The 19,539-nt window shown below is 48.7% G+C and overlaps 1 protein-coding gene across 2 annotated transcripts in view; it reads right to left on the bottom strand.

Moving 5' to 3' along the window:
• Positions 1-19,539, bottom strand: part of TSPAN14 (tetraspanin 14) — a 56,419-nt gene that overhangs the window by 15,088 nt on the left and 21,792 nt on the right. For both annotated transcript variants that reach the window (XM_036264675.1, XM_036264676.1), the window contains one exon: positions 14,688-14,785. In XM_036264675.1, coding sequence (XP_036120568.1) covers positions 14,688-14,768 — 81 coding nt within the window. In that variant the 5' untranslated portion in view covers positions 14,769-14,785. The remainder of the gene's footprint in view (positions 1-14,687; positions 14,786-19,539) is intronic.

Here is a 19,539-nt window from a genome sequence, read left to right as displayed (position 1 = left end):
CTAACTCATCCTGTCTCGCAGACTGGACACCATTTCCTTGGCCTAGAAGGTTCTTCCTCCCTCCATTCCAGTCTCTTCAAATTCCACCTCCTCTGTCCTAGGTGGACAAGTCCCACCCATCAGTCCTGACCACCTTCGCTGCTTGATTTTCCTCATGGCACTTATCCAAGACCGCGTGAGCCACTGCCCATCAACTGTGTCTCTCCTGCGTAAACCCTCTGAGAGCGGAGACAGTTTCTGTTTGTTCAGGGTTGTATCCCGAGAACTGGGAGGAGGACTTGGCCTGGTAGGTATGAAGTAGACATGAGTGAGCCACCGGAGCTCTCAGACCAGAGCAGCCCTTGCCTGTGGTCCTTCCTGCTCTCCTCCCAGGCACAGTCCTGGGTCCAACTCAATCCAAATGCATTCAAAGCAAGAGAGGGCCAAGTAAAAGCCCAGGCTGCCCTACTCCAAGGCCAAGTTCTACACAGGAGCTTCAGGATCAGAGCAGAATAGGGCCTGGAGGCTGTCTACCCCTACCCCCAATCCAGTGCCCCCAACAAGTGTTCCAGCTCGCCTGACTGCACTCCATGGCAGCCCACCTACCGCCTGGCACCGCGTGGGATGGTGAGAAAAGCCTGCCCCTTGGAAATCCCTCCCTGAGCCGCGGTCCACTTGAGCTGCCAGCTCCCCACCACTGAGCACAGTTCTTCCACCACAAGGGCTGCGCTCACAGAAGAAAGGCTCATGCTTGCCCCGGCCGGTTTGGCTCAGCAGTTGGAGCGTCGGTCCATGGACCAATGAGTCCCGGGTTCGATTCCGGTCAAGGGCACGTACCTCGTTTACAATTTGTCCCTAACCTTGGTCGGGTTGTGCAGGAGGCAACCAGTCAATATGTCTCTCTCCCATCAATGTTTCTCTCTCCCCGCCCCCTCTCTCCCTTCCTCCCACTCTATCTGATGATAAATAGAAAAATATCCTCGGGTGAGGGGAAAAAGAAGAGAGAGAGAGAGAGAGAGAGAGAGAGAGAGAGAGAGAGAGAGAGAAAGAAAGAAAGAAAGAAAGAAAGAAAGGCTTTTTTCCATTCAGTTTTAAAGGAAGGACTAAAGTTAACTTGCACCAGATAAGACAGGAACTGGGGGTCACATGCCAGATCATGGGTTTAATGAATACTGGCCCAGGGCAGAAACTTTGGGGACCAACAGTTATTTTAGAGAGGAGCTGACTGAGAAAGAATCAGACAGGGGAAGTGACCTGTCTGGGAGCTCACGAGACAGCCCTGTGACAAGCCAGAGCCTCAGCGCTTCGCCCGCTCACAGAAATTCTCCTGCACAGACGGTCCGTGGGGCTGGGCTGTGCTCACTGGGAGCAACGGTTCAGCTGGGTGCCTCCCAGCTTCAGAGTAACCTTCCTTGTCTCTCTTCTACGATCTGATTAAATTCCCTCCCAGAGAATGAGGCCCAGCTCTCTCCAAGCTCAAAGGGACACCAGCCTTGGACCATCAGGCACGGACACCAAAGTGGTCGCTGTGGCAAGTCGCGCCACCCTTCCCTGTGTGCCAGGCACTGTGTTATCACTGAACACACCTAAAGAGGCCCTTCCATACCCATCACTGGCACTATCACCCCCATTTTTCAAACAGGAAAACTGAGATACAGAATGAATGGGTATCTGTCCAGAGTCACATAGCTAGCTGGTGGCCACAAGTTAAGACCAGAGCTGAGTCTCCCGACACCCATTATTTCACTGTCCACAGGGCAGTCGCCCAGGCTAGGAAGAAGGGCCAGTCCAGGGAGTTTTACAGAAGGGACTTCTGAGCTGTGCAACTCTAAAGCCAAGGGCCCCCACTATACAGCAAGTGTGTCCCAACCTGGGCAGGTGGCCACGAAAGTAGGGCCTCCTTAGGGGAGAGGGGGTTGCCACTGTAAAGATTCGATACTGGCCTCCCCACCTCGGGCAAAGGACCCTATGAAAGAAGGTGAGTGGTCCTTTGGGGGCATTTGGGGCCGGCCCAGCCCTGCCTATCACAGAAGCCACCCAGAATCCACTCACCCTGTGAGTAAGCCTGTGGTACTTTAGCCGAGGAGGGTCAAGTCACAGCAGAAGTGCAGACCCCTGGCCAGGCCCTGCTGGGCTGCAGGACGTTCGGAAACCACAAGTGGCAGAGCAGCCCCTCACCACCTCTATTTAGTGGCCTAGGCCCCTTCTGAAATTTCATTCTAGTGTGTGTGCAGTGCTTGGGCAATTCATGTGGGCCCTGTCTTTGCTCAACATGTTCCAGGTAAACCACCAGCAGCAACGCAACACTTTCAGGCTCTGCCCTACTGGCCTCTGGTTCTTGAAGTTCCCCTGGCCCATGGCAGCTAACGTTCACAAAGCCCCATCCCCTGGCCGCCTACGGCAGCCTCCCAGAAAACCAGAAGGAACCCAAGGAGGAATAAGCCACTCAAGGCAGCGCAGAGCAGCCCCGAAGGAGCAGGCAGCACAGGCCGCGGTCCTGGCTCCGACCTCTACCCACAACTTCCGACGGACAACACTGTGTGCAAGCCCAGGAACTTCTCCAAATAGGGTAACCCTCCCTGGGTCCCAGGAGGTTTGCAGGATTGAAAGAAGTATCACACCTGATGTACTTACACCTGGAGCACAGCCCCATTCTGAATGGGGCCCAGACTCCTGTGGGGGAGGCAGAGCACAGGCATGGAGGGGAAAGAAGCATCATAGGGCCCCGGCAACCAATCGATGGATCTCTCTCACATTGATGTTTCTCTCCCCCTCCTCTTCCTTCCTTAAGGCCCTTCCACACTCTCTAGTAATCAATGGAATAAATAACCTCAGGTAAGGATTAACCATAAAAGGACTATACGTGTTCTTCTTAGATCTGGGGCACAGCGCCATTCTGCACGGGCCTGGCCTCCTGGGGAAGAGGTGAGCAGGGGTATGGGGGGCCTTCCAGATACCGCCAGCATGTGCTGGACTAAAATCACGGCGCCCGCCCCCCATGCCAAGAACACTCTCAGCACCAATCTTTGCCCTAAGACATGGTCCTTCCTTCCAGAGGTATCTGTTTTGTTGGATCTCCAGAGACAACAGTAAATCAGAGTTTAGGGAAACAGAGCATTCTGAAGGCTTTCCAAGTGAGATAGGAAAGAAAGATGGAAAGAAAACGGGGCAGGGAGTGGGAGAGAGAAGCTGGCACAGTCTCGCCTCTGTCCCTAACTACTCTGTGACCTTGAGCAAGCCACCCCTCTCTTGGATCTGTTTGCTAATCTGCAAAATCAAGCAGCTGGAAACCAGTGATCTCCAAAGGCCTGTGCACCTCCTGCTCTAAACTTTGCCACCATAAATCACACCAGGTGGAACCCCATGGTTCTAGCAGCTCCAGAATGGGAAATCCTGACTCCAGGCCTGGGGAGTTCAGAGAACACCAGAGATGCTCCTGGCCTCCTGAAAAGCCAACAATTCAAATACTGGCCAGAAAGGACACCGGAGAGCACAGACCCTAATCCCAACCTGACCCTAAGACCCAGTGGGATGAGGAGAAGTACCAGGATATGAGTCAGGGTTAGGACTGTGGCACTCTAACCCTATACAGAACAGGGAAGGTTTGGAGTTCCGGTGCACCATCGGTTAGCACATGGTACTAATACAGGACAGGGTACCACATTAAAAATGGTACCACATTAAAATCATCTAAACCAAGCCACTTCTCAGTGGGGCTCTGAAAGGTCTGCAAGCCGGAAGGGATGCTGGAGCCCAGCTTCCTCATTAGAGGAAAGGAGGCCCAGGGCAGGATGGTGCCTTGCACAGGGTCACACAGCTATCACACAGCAGCTTTTCCTCCTGCCGGAAGGGTGGTTCTGAGAATAAGCAGCACATGTGCCCTTCCCAACACAGCCAGTGAACCCATGCTAGGGGCCCCAGCGAGGGGGGTGAGGACTCCCCAGAGTTCTTAGGCAGCCTCTACAGCGGTCTCCCTGATAACAGAGTCCACCACCTCCCAGCCCCGCCCAGGAATCGGACCATGTCAAAGCCTCTGAGAGGAAGGAAGGAGGGCAGACTTATCCCAGGGAGGTACCAGCAGCTCCCCAAGCAACCCCCACCCAACCTCACCCCCACCCCAGTCTCCGCCATCGCCAGCACAGTTCAGTGATCAACAGTGGGCAGAAAACCTAGATACTAAGCCAGGGGTTCACACTTCTGTAAGCCAGGGAGCACATACTTTCAGCTCCACGTCCTGTTTCAAGTGCTCAACTCTGCCGTTGGAGCAGGAAAGCAGCCACAGATGACACGTAAAGGAACGGGCAGGGCTGTGTTCCACTGAAGCTGCGTGTGCAAAAACAGACAGAGAGCTACATCTGTCCTGCAAGCCAAGTCCTGCACTCAACTATCACCCCAAAACCATCTGGACCCAGAGACGAAACAGGATTTCCTTCAGCACGGCCGCATGAGCCCCGGCAACATCCTTAATTCAAGCCTACAACCCTGGTATGTTTTTATATCACTTCAACTGGTCTCGATAGCTGAAAACTGTCAAGAACCCACAGCGAATGTTACATAGCAATAAGAACGAACGTCCTACAACGACATGCACTGGAGGATCCCACACACAATACGTAACACAAGACCTCAAACTCCAAGGACATAGTCCTGGTGAGGAAGTGTCATGGATCGAACAGAATGTTTGTGGCGCCCCCCTCACTTCAAATCCATATGTTGAAGCCCTAGCCCCACTGGGATGGCATCTAGAGGTGGGGCTTTTGGGAGGTCATCAGCACTAGAGGAGGTCATGAGGTGGGGCTCCGTGATTAGTGTCCTTATAAGAGGAGAGACACACAGCAAGAAGACAGCCACCTGCAAGCCAGGAAAGGGGTCCTCGCCAGGCCCTGGCCATGCCGGCACCCTGATCTCAGACTTCCAGCCTCCAGAACTGTGAGAAAATAAATTCCTGTGAAGTCAACCAGCCTCTGGTACTTTGTTCCGTCGGCCCGAGCTGAACAAGAACACTTAGGTGGAACAGCTGTATCCAGCATCTAGTCACAGTTACCATCTAGGCGAAAAGGGGGGGAAATGTGACCTATAACAAGGGGGGTGGTAATTAGAAAAAGACAGGAATGACACAGAAAATGGAATTAATGAAGGTTTTAAAACAAATATTGCAAATAGGCTCAAGGATTTAAAAGAAAAAATAAACATAATGAGGAGAGAAACAGAAAATATAAAAGATCCGAATGAAACTATCAGAAATACAATAAAGAGAAATTCTTGAAGTGAGCTGGAGGGTGGGGGTGGGAAGGCGGGTGAGAGAAAAGACACATTGTATACAGAGTATGTATATACAAGATATTTCAACCAAATAAAATGAAAACATATAAAAATGTATGGGATGTAGAAAACATATAGCATGAAATACACTAGGAAAAATGATTTAAAATCAATGATCAGCACAGCCTGTGTGGCTCAGTGGTTGAGCATCGACCCCTGCACCAAGAGGTCGCCAGTTCAATTCCCGGTCAGGGCACATGCCCAGGTTGTGGGCCTGATCCCCAGTGGGGGGCATGCAGGAGGTGGCCAATCGATGTTCTCTCCCACGGATGTTTCTACCTCTCTCTCCCTCTCCCTTCCTCTCTTTCTAAAATCAATAAAGAAAAAAAATTTTTTGTAATAAAATCAATGATTGAATCTCCTACCTAAGATGCTAGAAAAACAGCAAAACAATCCCAAAGTAAGTAGAAGGAACGAGATAATAAAAATAAGAGGAGATGCCCTGGCTGGTTTGGCTGAGTAGTTAAGAGTGTCGGCCCACAGACCAGAGAGACCTGGGTTCGGTTCCCGTGCTAAGAGCATGTGCCTCGTTTGCAGTTTTTCCCCAGGCCCCGGTTGGGGTTGTGTGGGTGACAACTAGTCGATGTGTCTCTCTCACATCGATGTTTCTTTCTCTTTCTTCATCCCTCTCTCCCTCCCGCTCTATCTGAAGATAAACGCAAAAATAAATAAAAATTAAAAAAATAAGAAGAGAAACCAATAAAAAATAATTTTAAAAAAGAAAAACCACAGAGAAAATATCACCTAAAGAAGTCAGATTCGGGGGTGTCAAATATAATTTATGGTGACCAGGGGTAGGTCAGTGCTGCCTGCGGAAGGGGTGGGGAGAAATGCAGAAGGGCACGGGGAGTTTCTGATGGCGTGGGAGTGTTTCCTGTCTTCACTGTGGTGATGGTGGTTAGACGAGTATACAGCTGTCAACTCATCCAGCTGTGCACTTGAAATGACTAAATGTTGTTCTTTCTCATTTATACCTCAATAATGATAATATTTTTCAATCTCTGGGGGGGTGGTACAAACCAGATGGGTATGAGACACCCCACACAGAAGACAAATCCCTCCGGCAGCCTGGGACATGCTGACCATGTACTGGCAAAGGGTAAGTCACACACACACCAGGTAGAGAGCCTTGACACTGCCCTGTGAGTAACAATGATGACACGTGCCAGGCAGTAACAGCAGTGCCCCATGCACAGTCCTCAGAAATCCCTGAGGGTCTTGGCCTCCTGCATGCACGAGCTGCTGAGGTCAGGAGCTGAGGCCCTGCAGGGATCAGCTCCGCAGGCAACAAGTACTCCTAGCAGAGCCCCTGATTGAGCGATCCTGGACCGCTGCCTTGGCGAGCCTTGGCAAAATACGCACACACCCCTATGTGATAAAGCCATCTATATCTTAGGAACTGGGACAGCCCTTCTGGAGAATCAATTTGGACAATATAAGTATGTCAGGCCGGTCAAAACAATGTACACACCTTCTGACCCATTTACTCTCCCTCCTGGGACTCCATCCCAGCAAATCACCTCCCTCTTTTCCCCACAGGGAAGAATCTGTGTTACACAAAACCAATCACTGCATCCTCATCTGGGATAGTAAAAAAAAAAAAATGGAAACAACCTAAATGTCCAATACAAGAATTTCCAAAAATACAATCAGGAAAACTAGAGCAACCTGGGCTGTTCTACACAAGGTGAGGCCGATATGAACACGCAGACCACAAGACTGCAAGGACACTGTCAGAGGTGTGAAACCGTGACTGCAGCCAGGAGAGTGGAGCACGGAGGAGGAAAATCGGTATAGCTGGGATGACTTGTGTAGAATTTCCATGCAATTGCAAACATTTATTAAATAAAACTTGAAGAATAAAACGAACCACTTCTCAGCAGTGAAAATGAAAAGACACGACAAGGAAAAACACTAGCCATTTGACTGCATCCGTCACCCAGAGATGGAAGAGGAGAAACCATCTGCACTCAGACCTGGGGTCAGGCCTTCGGTCTAATACGACATGGGCAGAGTCCAGCTCAAACATGGGCAATTCTCTATCAGCCCATCATAAGGGGGACTGACTCTCCTCCCCATCAACAAGGAGCACAATGAAGGCCAGAGGAAGAGAAGAAGACTCTCCACCCAGGGCCACAAAGATGCCATGACTGAGGCAGGGGAAGGGAGCGGACCTTTAACTCCTTCCCTATCAGGCTTGCTTTGCCTCTCTCGGATATGGTGACCACAGGTCCTGGTCTGTCTGGGAAAGCACTGGGGACACCTATTGTTCTGGCAAAATTCGTAATAACCTCTTTTAATAACCTTAAGTTTCCCAATTTGGACCATAAATTACAAGTATACCATACTCATGGGAGGCACCTGTCACTTTGAAGGAAGGAGCCTCAAGCCAGGCTCGCTTCTCACTCAGGAACAGGCTGTGCATTAGGCTCAGAAGTTAACCCCAGCTCAGGAACTAACCCCTGCCCAGGTCACGGAGAAAGGTGGCACAGGTCTCTGTTCCCTGTAACAGAGACATCTTTGTGGCCCTGGGTGGGCACTGTGCTCACGAGGGCCTCAGTTCCTCACTTTTAATCAACCCTCCTCCTAAACAGATTCGGGCAAGGGCTTTACCCAAACCTCTGCAGATTAAACTCAGTGTCTGTGGTGGGAAGCAACCCTGGAACTGCAGGCACCACCTGATGACCCCTCTAGAGGATTCACTCAGGAAACCCGGGAAAGCTCAGGTTCTCTGTGGAGCCAGGTGAGGGAGACCGCCCACCTCTGCAGCTTCCTTTCCTCTGCAAGTCCACGGAGAGTGTGGGCAACGCTGACTGTAAGTGTATAGCTTAGTGGGACGCGGCACCTTCACAGGGCTATGCCGCCATCACCACCATCCTCAGAGCTCTCTATCTTGCAACACTGACACTCTACCCATTAAACAGTAACTTCCCCATTCTCCCTCCCTCCACTCCCTGGCAACCACCCTTCTACTTTCTGTTTCTATGAATTTGACTGCTCTAGGTACATTACAGAAGTACAATCAGACAGTATTTGTCCTTTTGTGACTGGCTTATTTCCCTTACCAGTGTCCTCAAGGTTCATTGTGTTGTAGGCTGTCAGGATTGCCTCCCTTTTTAAAGCTGAATAACATCGCATTGCATCTATAGACCTCATTTCGTTTGTCCACTCATCTGTCAGTAGACACCTGGGTTGTTTCTGCCTTTTGGCTATTGTGAGTAATGCTGCTGTGGAGACTTCCGGTCAGGATGGCGGGGCAGATGAACGCGGTATCGCGTCCTCCCAAAACCACATCGAAATTACAACTGAACTACTGAACAATCATCATTCAAAACCACCCGAAACCAAGCTGAGAGGAAGTCCTACAACTACGGAATTAAAGCAGCAGCCACATCGAGACTGGTAGGATGGGCGGAGGGGACGGGCTGGTCCCACACCCAGTGTGGCGGATAAAATCAGGAGGACACCTCGGCTGGGAAGGGCCTCCCTGAGGACTGAGGGGTCCCCGTCCCACACCAGGCACCCAGCTCAGGGTACTAGTGCCAGGAAGAGAGTCCCCATAACTTCTGGCTGGAAAAAACCATCGGGAACTGAGGCTGACGGAGGCTGAGGAGGCTGGAGCCCCAGGCAGCTCCTCTTAAAGGGCCCGCGCACGGACTTATGGGACTCGCTCCCTCTAAGCTTGGAGGAGGGGCAGCTCAAGGGACGCCAGAGAGATACAGGGAAGAACTGAGCTGTCTGGCACTGGAGCAAAGGCTGAAGAGGGGGCTTTCTATGAGACAGACATGCTGTCAGAGGCCTTTGTTCCTTTGGTGAGCCCTTCCCTGGGGCGGCAGACAGCTGCCATATCTGGGACTCCAGCAACCTGGCTCACACAGGTTGCCTCGCCCTGATGACTCCCTGAGGCCCCGCCCCACCCAACTTTCAGGCCCACCCAAGCTGTTGCCAGATGTTTAACCATAGGATTGGCCTGTCTTGGATCCTGCTTCAGGTTTCCTAAATTCTTTCAAACAAGCAGCATCTGGTCTCAGATAGCCCCTGGTCTTGTTAAGTATACACTGAAACAAACACAAGGAGGCAGCCAAAATGAGGAGACAAAGAAACAGGTCCCAAATGAAAGAACAGAACAAAACCCCAAGAAAAGAACTAAGCAAAATGGATATAAGCAACCTAACAGATGCTGAGTTCAAAATACTGCTTATAAGGATGCTCAATGAACTCAGTGAGAACCTCAGTGAACTTAGTGAGGGCCTCAAGAGCATAAAAAAGGACCAGTCAGAAATGAAAGGGGCACTAACTAAAATAAAGAATAATTTACACAAATTCAATAGTAGAGTAGGAAAAGCCAAGAAGCAAATCATCGATTTGGAATATAAGGAAGCAGAAAACACCCAATCATAACAGCAAAAAGAAAAAAGAATCCAAAAAAATGAGGATAGTGTAAGGAGCCTCTGGGACAACTTCAAGCGTGCCAACATTCATATCTTGGGGGTGCCAGAAGGAGAACAGCAAGAACAAGAAATTGAAAACCTGATTGAAACAATAATGGCAGAAAACTTTCCTTAACTTGGTGAAAGAAACAAACATACAAGTCTAGGAAGCACGGAGAGTCCCAAACAAGATGAACCCCAAGAGGCCCACACCAAGACACATCATCATCAAAAAGCAAAAGGTTCAAGACAAAGAGAGAATCTTAAAAGCAGCAAGAGAAAGGCAGTTAGTTACCTACAAGGGAGTTCCCATAAGACTGTCAGCTGATTTCTCAAAAGAAACTTTGCAGGCCAGAAGGGAGTGGCAAGAAATATTCAGAGTGGTGAAAAGCAAGAACCTACAACCAAGATTACTCCAACCTGCAAAGCTGTCATTTAGAATCGATGGCCATATAAAGAGTTTCCCACACAAGGAAAAGGAGTTCATCACCACCAAACCACTATTATATGAAATGTTGAAGGGTCTTCTTGAAGAAAAAGATAAAAAATATAAACAAACAAAATGGCGATGAATACCTATCTATCAACAACTGAATCGACAAACAAAATGAACAAACAGAACAGAAACATTCTCATAGATATAGAGAACATTTTATTGGTTGCCAGAGGGGAGCGATGTTGGGGGAATGGGTGAAAAAGGTGAAGGGATTAAGAAATACAAATTGTTTGCTAGACTGACAAACTTCAAATGGAAGGGGGTTGGGGTGGTGGGAAGAAATAAACCAAAGAACTTATATGCATATATGCATAACCAATGGACACCAATAACAGTGTGGGAAAAGGCAGGAGTGGGACAGGAATGGGGAGGAGGGACTCAATGGGGGAAAAATGAGGAACATCTGTAATACATTCAACAATAAAGATAAAAAAATAAATAAAAAAATAATGCTGCTATGAACATGGGTGTGCAAATATCACTTCAAGATCTTGCCTGGCATTCTTTTGGGTATATGCCCAGAAGTGGGATTGCCGGATGATATGGTAATTTTATTTTTTAACTTTTTGAGAAAGTACCACACTGTTTTCCATAGGAGCTGCACCATTTTACAGTTTCATGGACAGTGCACAAGGGTTCCAACGTCTCCACATCCCTGCCAACATCTGCTTTGTTCTCTTATTTTCATAGCAGCCATCCTCATGGGTGTAAAGTCTCTCGGTGGTTTTTACTTGCATTCCCCTAAGTCGAAATGAGATTTTGCGCTAGAAACAGGTCTAACACAACCAAAGAATTATCATAATTTTTAAAAATTTTAAAGTGCCAGTGCCTCAAAATGCTATGTTGACTGGGAGCGCTGATTCCTGATAGCTCTGTGATAAGAATGCCACAAAGCCCAGCCCCATGCCCACTGGGTAAGACATACAGTTCAGAGCAGACCCAGACAGCAGCGACATCCACGCTGCTCACCCTAAGGAGCGAGTATTAACCATTACTGGCCTCGTGGAAAAAATCTCAGCCCCTAAGTTGGAAGGATGGAAGCTTAAGAAAACTGCTAGAATGTTTCAGGTGTTTCTTATAAAGAATGTTGCTGGGAAAATAATTCTGAATGTGACAAACTGCTGCTAAATAAAACCTGTGCTTGTTCCAGCACCTAGAACTGGTCGAAGCAATAACAGGCTGCCTTCTGCATAGTCGAGCCTGCCTGCTGAGTCCAGGCAATCCTTCTGCTCCACTGCTCACTGTTAATTCATCAAAACAAATGAATACTACAAAAACTCTCTATGCAAAACAGTCTATCTGCGCTTTGCCTCAAAATATCCAGGGTTGGGGAAGGGGTAGAAATTACACAAGATTGGATGAGTTAATAATTTTTGAAGCTAGGTGATGGGAACATGAGCATTCATTATATTATTCTCTTTTTGAAAAGAGAGAACTTCTCTACAAAGGTCTGGTTTGGCATATCATTTTAGACCCTTTCACCAACCTTGTGAGGCAGGTAGATGAGATCAGTATCTCACAATGAAAACATCAAAGGTTGTCAAAGTCACTAGTTCAGGAGAGAGTCCAGGCTGGCCCCCAGCAGTCCCCAGCTGCACTGTGTACATCCTGAGGGCTCTGCAGCCCAATTCTCAGGTCTCACTCCAGTTCCTTGCACATGAAGACAACAAGTCACCACCAAGAACTCAGCAGGGAAGGACTAGGTAGCTTTCCCCACCAGGCACCTGACCTCCCCCTCTGAATTTCCCTACCAAGCTCCCTCAGGCCTCATTTTCCTGACTGTTACTCTTTGTCCTTTCCTGTTCTGCCCCGGTGCACCCTAACTGAAAAATGATTAATTCTCGACTGTGCACATTGTCAATTCTGCAAAACTCCAATAAAGCTGCAACAGCCTCCAATCAGCAAACAGACAACACAACTCTGGATTCATGGACTCCGCTATTTGAATTTGGTGCTGCAAAGTACCATCAGGCATGTGAGTCAAGCTTCCCAAGAGCTAAAATCTGTTCTGACAAGCCTCCAAAGACGAGATAGCAAGACCCTCAGCCAAGGCAGCAGTGGGAGAGTTTCACTCTAGCTGCAAAAATCAAGATGAGAATCAGAGGTCAGGGAATAAGGCCAAGCAAGCACAGTCAGTGGGGATAACGACAGCTGGGTGTACAAGAGACCCAAGTATAAGACTGCCTGCCTGGGCCAGGTGGCTCTCCACTATACAGCTGGCTGGAGAGGTGGGGACTCCAAATGGGGCCAAAGGACTCTCTCCAGACAGGGAGCAATGCAGTCTGGGAAGCCACACATCTCAAGGATGGGACAGCCAGTCCTCCCTTAGGAAGGGCCCTAAAATGTGTCTAATAAGGAACCACATCAATGTCCAGCACCGCCCTACAGCAGGGGCAATGATGAGGTTGGTGAAAAGTGGTCTGAGCACAGGAAAGACCTGGGTGAATGGCCAATCCATTGAACCACACCCTATTTCTCCAGGACAGAAAACCCCCAAATCTTTGAGATAAATCATCAGGAAATAGTGCCTTATAATCAAGGATGGAGAAGTCTTGTAAGTCTGCCTTGTTCTCAAGAGTTTCAGTCCCAACAACTATGTATAGTGAGATGGTTACTAGACTTATTGTAGTGATGACTCTGTAAGTTACATAAATGTTGAGTCACTATGTTGTACACCTAAAAGTAATATGATATTGAATGTCTAGTACAATTAAAAATAAATTTAAAGAAAATAAAAGTTCCAATCCAAATAGGAAACGCCGAAGTCCAAAGTAGATGTGAAATGTGGCATCATGGCCACGCATTCTGTCCTTTCTTCTCCACCTGCCCCCACACAGACACTGGTAGGTGATACCTGCTCACAGCTTTAAAAGCCTCTGGACATGACCATGTATCCTCGCCCCTGCACAACAGAATCAGCACCTGCATCTCTCTGAGCCAATCCCACTGACAACACACACATGCTGTATCCCTTAATCCCTGGACCATCTCCAGCCAGTGCCCAATTGTTCTGCTCCCTTGTAGGCAAAAGTCCTTGAAAGAACTGTCATAAGTCATCAGTCTCCACTTCCTCATATCCCACTGGCTCCTCGGCCAACTCCAGATGGGTTTCGGTCCCCGCCAGAGCAAACAGCAGCTCTGGTCAAGGTCACCAACAACCCCCACCTTGTCAAAGCCAATGACGAGCTTCTGTCCCTTCCTACTTCACCTCCCTGTGGTAGTGCTCACTGCTCCTTCCTACATAAAAGGCTTCCTTCCCCAGGCTCCACAACACACAATCTCCACGTCTTCCTTTCACCTCAGGCCACTCACTCACAGCCAACTTTGGAGTAGACTTCCCTCCAAACCCCACCTCCAGCATCCCAGAGCTCAATAGCTAGACCTCTCTTCTTCTCAGTCAACACATGCTACTTCAGCGGTTTCATCCAGTCCACCCCTTCCGGTGATGGGGGCTAAGACTCCAGAATGGTCACTGACACATGAAAGTGACATTTCTATATACCTGGCAAAGAGACCATTCAAACCCCTCCAACCCCCAAATTCCATCTCAGAACATGGTGCCACCATCTATCTCCTCACTCTGCAGAATCATTCCAAAATCAGATCACACCATCCAACATATAACCTACCAAGAGTTACTACAAAAAAACAGGAAATAATTCCACTACTTACTGAGAACTGTATTGTCCTACATGACCTGGCTCCTGCGTGCCTCTGTCCTCACCTGTGTCTCCTCTCCTCTGTACTCACTCAGCTCCAGCCACATGGTCTTGTCTTCATACCTTGTACATGCCACGCTCATTCCTGCCTCTGGCCCTTTGCAAATGCTGTTCTCCCAGCCTGGAGCTTTCTATCCCAGATTCTGCGAGGCTGCCTCTTCACTCAAATTCAGGTCTCAGTCCACAAGTCACCTCCTTAGAATGTCCATTTCTGACCACCCTGGTCAAGGAGCTTTTCCCTCCCTGCTCCATTGCTAAGTAGGTTAATGCCACTCTTGGTTAAACCCAGCACCACAGGGCAGGGCTTTATTGCCCTTGCCCAGTCTTAACTCCCAGAGCCTAAAACAGGGCCTGGCCCACTGGCAGACACATACAAAATACCCTGCTCCACTGTCTTGTTGGAGCATTCCTGGGGCAGGGATGGGGCAGAGATGGGGGAGACAGGCACATTTCTGGGCCAAAGCCCCAAGCCTTCCTGAACTCTCAAGGCTGGGTAGTCTGGTATTCAATCACCAGACTATCTGGTCCACCTAACTAGCCTGGTTTTCCATCACCTTAGCCTTCCCCATCACAGCATTTAAGGGTCTATAGCATAATTTACTTGTTGCTAGAGCAGGGCTCATCAACCCTGCCCACCCTCCCATCCAGGACCTAAGAGGGGCTGGTGAATCAAAAGCACGTGAAGTATCATGAGTTACAGAATAAAGATTAAGTGGGAATGAGCCGCTCTCATGCACTCACCCAGAAGACGATGTTGTAACTGAAGAGCAGGTACTTGTACCAGCAGCTGACCTCCGCGTTGGAGTATCGATAATAGTGCATCTTCTGAGAAGCAGGATCTGTGGAGAGACGTGGGAGCCATGAAGTGGCAGGTTCAGCTTTGAAACACCTCCCCAAACCTGCTCCCTGAGGAAAGAGCAAAGGTAAGGCTCCTACACAGACTCCAGGAATCTCCAAACTGTACCCCTGTGTTCCTTCACTCATCCAGGGGGTTCACTATCTATGCCAGTTATTAGTCAAAAATCAAGATAAGTCAACTTTGTGAAAACAGCCCAAAAAATAAGTGGAGCACTTTTGAAAGAACAGAGAATGGCGATTTTTAAAGTCTCCTAAATACCAGGACTTCTGCTTGGTGCCTTCTCACACATGCATCTCATCACCTCTCCACTGGGTGCCTGTCTCCCCCATCTCTGCCCCATCCCTGCCCCAGGAATGCTCCATTGATTTTTCCACTTCATGGTGGAGGAAACAGGAGTTCAGAAAGGTTATGTGACTTGCTAAAGGACTAAACAAAAAATGACAGGCCCCAGGATCTGAACCAAGAACAGGATTCCATGGCCCATGTTCCTTGTACCTGTCACTACTGGGGGCAGAGCAGCCAGGAGAGTCAAAGGGAGAAATGGGGACTTGACCACTTTGGGGAGGTGAGACAAAGGCCAAGTCTAACAGTGGACAGTGAAGAAAAGCCAGAATTAAGGCTCCAGATTTGTTCATCTAAGATTTTCGGAGACAACCTCCCAAGCTCAGCCCTTAGAGGCGAGGAAGGCGAAGCACCCTGGCCAGGTGGAGAAATCCTATGAGGCCAGCATTCACCCTACCCCTTCTTCCTCTTTCTCCCCTGCTTAACCTCTTCTCCACCCGACCCCACTCCAACCCACTGAGACCACTGCTTTGGCCTTAAACTACAAAACACTCGGAAACTGCACAGTGAAGGGTGGGGCCGCTCTTTTTCATCTGTCCATCCCCCAAAGCCTCTAAGAGAACCCTACAAAAAGAAGGTATCCTCCAAGGGCATTCAGAGGGCCTGACCCACCTTCACTACTCTCCTTTTTGAACCCAGTGGCAATCCTCCCACTTTCCAGAGTGAGAAGAGGGGCATAACATAACAGGACGAAGGCAAAAACAGACAAGTGAGGACCCAAGACGCCCACACCCCAGTAAGAACGGAGCTGCTGCCGTGCTGCAGGAGAGGCTGCTGCACACCCCGTCCCTGAGGGGCAGCCCCGACACCTGGCTGCTGTTCTGAGAAAGTGGTGCCAAACGGAGACATGCAAACCACATCCCTCTAGAAATGTGTACTATGACTGCTCTTCCCACAGGGCCGAATCAGGCACAGTCTGGACACCACCACTCACCCATTCCCCTCCCTCCAAGAAGAATGGTCAACGGCCTGCTGAGAGAGACAAGACGGTCTCCAAAGCCAGGGAGAGGGCAGCACCCCCCAGTCCCACCTCCCCATCATACCATCAGAACAGCACTCCTGCAAAAGTACCCTCCAAGAACGAGTGTGAACACAGCCCTGAAGGACACTACCTGACACAAGGACACACTGCCTGGGCCACAAAGGTGGCTGCAGTGAGAGGACCAGGAGCTCCCAGGAGATTCCTTCCTTCAGCAACTTGGCCTGACCCAGGGCAAGTCCCTACCCTCTGAAGACCTCAGCATCCTCAACTAAAACAGGGCTCTTACCCTGGCCGGTTTGGCTCAGCGGTTAGAACGTCGACCCGTAGACCAGAGAGTCCCAGGTTCTGCTCCCGCTAAGGGCACGGACCTTGGTTTCAGTTTGTCCCCGGCCCCGGTTAGGGTCGTGTGGGTGGCAAGCACTCGATGTGTCTCTCTCACATCGATGTTTCTCTCTCTCTTCCTCCCTCTCTCCTTCCCGGTCTATCTGAAGATAAAAGCAAAAAAAGAAAAAGTCTTCGGGTAAGGATAAAAAAAAAAAAAAACAAACAGCGCTCTTGGTGACCGAGCCTGGTGTTGAGGAGACCAGCCGGCATCATCAGAATGACTGGTTCTAAATAAGGATTTCCAGGCCCTTCACTCTGGAGGTTCTTCACCCACTTGATGATTCCTCCTTATGAGAAGAGAAGGCACTCAACTCACTAGCAAGGTAGGGAGAGCTGCCCCACACCCACCCTCAGCCGTACCCACCACTTAACCTAGGAGCAGGGAGCAAAGGCTGCCCCTTACTCTTGCACTGCTCTCTGCTTTGCAGGCCAGGGCTGGAGAAGCAGGTCCTGAACATCAATGTCTCACACACAAGGAGGAGCCTACTGTCCACATAAGCACAGCACAGAACTTAAACTGAAGGAGGTAACAAGACGACTTGTTTGGACCCCAGCCTGTCACATCCTCCAACACAGGGCCCACTGGCCTCTGGTTTGTAGGGAATACAGCCAATGCTGAGCTCCTGGCTCGGTGCCTTCAGAACCTCAATGCAGGCAAAGAGATTGATGAGAACTGGGCTGCCTACCCAAGGTGTGAGCCTCATTTACAAAGAACCCCAAGAAGGCAATAAAGGCGGTGGTGCTGAAACTACAACACAGATCAGACCCCAAATTCAGCCAAAATGACTCCACAGTGACTGTGGTCCCTGACATCTCATCTTATTTGTTAAACTGAGTCACATCAAAGAAATCTAGTTCTCTACCAACTAATGAATTCAATGAGCACCAAGACCATTTTACCTTAAAACACAGAGACTGAGTCTTTGCTTCCAAAAAAGATGTATAAACTCTGCACAAATACTAATTACCACTGCCAACAGAGAAGGCTCATCAAATGCTACTTTGTGGGGTTTTTATGCATAGAAAACAATAATTAGAAAATATGTAATTCCGCCCTGGCCAGTTTGGCTCAGCGGTTAGAGTGTTGGCCTGCAGTCCAGAGAGACCTGGGTTTGGTTCCCGCTAAGTGCACGTACATCAGTTGCAGTTTGTCCCCGGCCCTGGTTGGGTCATGTGGGTGGCAACCACTCGATGTGTCCCTTTCACTTCGATGTTTCTCTCTCTCCCTCTCACTCTATCTGAACAAAAAATGGAAAAAATGTCCTCGGGTGAGGATAAAAAAAAGAAAATATTTAAGTCCAAGTCCTCAAACTGTCTCAACTCCACAACTGCCCAGCCGGTGTGGCTCAGTGGTTGAGCATCGACCCCTGCACCAAGAGGTCGCCGGTTCGATTCCTGGTCAGGGCACATGCCCAGGTTGTGGGCCCAATCACCAGTGGGGAGCATACAAGAGGAGGCCAATCAATGTTCTCTCTTATTGATGTTTCTGTCTCTCCCTCTCCCTTCATCTCTCTCTAAAATCAATAAAGGAAGAAAAAAATTCAGACTTAAAATACTCCAGTTTTAGAAAAATGGCAAAGAAAATGCATGACTAAGAATTTGCCTTAAGAAAATAAACCCAGAGAAGAAAATAATATGGGTGAAATATGAAATCATGGTTTGCAATTATGAAACAACTTGTAAGCATATGGCTAAAGGCCAAAATGAAACATGAAAGCATGAAAATGGTTGCATAGGGTGATGAATTTGTAAGTGATTTTCTCAAAAAATTTCCATTGTCACACTTATCGTTACCATCTTTGTATTATCAATGTAAACTGAGGCCACTGCTGCTGGGGGGCGGAGAGCATGCCAGCTTGGAGGATGCTGGTCCCCCAGTGTGGTGACCTCAGCAGTAACTGTAAATGGGGCTGGTCTACCTTAGGATTATATTAACCTATAAGATTCCTTCCTCCTCCTCTCCCTGTCACTTTTTAAAAATATTTTTATTGATTTTTTTAGAGAGAAAGGAAGGGAGAGGGAGAGAAAGAAACATCAATGCCAGAGCAAAATATCAATGGGCCGCCTCCTACATGCCCCCGACTGGGGATCAAACTCCCAACCTGGGCATGTGCCCTGACCTGGAATTGAACCAGCAACCTTTAGATGCACAGAACAAACTCAACCAACTGAGCCACATCAGCCAGGGCTCACCCTGTCATTTTAATTACAAAAGCAGCACATGTTCAATTGTAAAATATTTCAAGAACAGAAGTGTGAAAAGTGAACCGGTAATGAGAAAGCACTAAACAATGGCTTTCACCTTTTCTACCACGGCCCACAGTAAGAAACACTGTGCACACTTACATGCATACTCAACTAAAACGAGTTTCATGAAACAATACTTCCCCTTATTACATGGCATGCATTCTAGACTTGCTGCTGTTTTAATTTGTTATCAAAGAAAAAAATACCCCTACACATAATCTAAGAATCAACTATCATAAATGCTGTGCTGAGAGAAACAGCAGATGCTAGGACCTAGGCCAGGCCACCCTCTTTCCCAGGGACACTTTCAACTTCGCGCTGATCTTGATGTTGTTAAAGACAAAAAATTACAGACCCAGCATGCAATCACTTGTGCTAGAAGCCCCTGGTACCAAACCTAGTGTTAATACCTAATCTAAATGCAGTTTCTACCTCTACCAGAAACATAATCTTAATTAACCAGTCTTGAATTTTCTGGTCAAGCACCAATGCTGTAATCTTTCACACGGGCCCTCTCCACGTCCCCCTACAGAAAGCAGAGGCAATCTGCATGATAACCCCCCCCCTACCCCCAAAGAAGAGATTTCCAAGTCCCAAAATAGTGCTTCCTTTTGTTAATAGCTCCCTTGTCTCACCCTTCTTCCGATAAAAACCTTCTATTTTGTACAGTGCCCCTGAGCACCCTTCTATTTGCTGGATGAGATGCTGCCCAATTCACGAATTGCTTATAAAATTTTCAAATTTACTTGGCTGAGTTTTTTCTAATAGTGCTCACACCC

The sequence above is a fragment of the Molossus molossus genome, unplaced genomic scaffold, assembly GCF_014108415.1.
Source record: "Molossus molossus isolate mMolMol1 unplaced genomic scaffold, mMolMol1.p scaffold_m16_p_17, whole genome shotgun sequence".
NCBI classification, from domain to species: domain Eukaryota; kingdom Metazoa; phylum Chordata; class Mammalia; order Chiroptera; family Molossidae; genus Molossus; species Molossus molossus.
The sequence above is the reverse complement of the archived record's forward strand: the minus strand, read 5'-3'. Positions and strand labels throughout refer to the sequence as shown.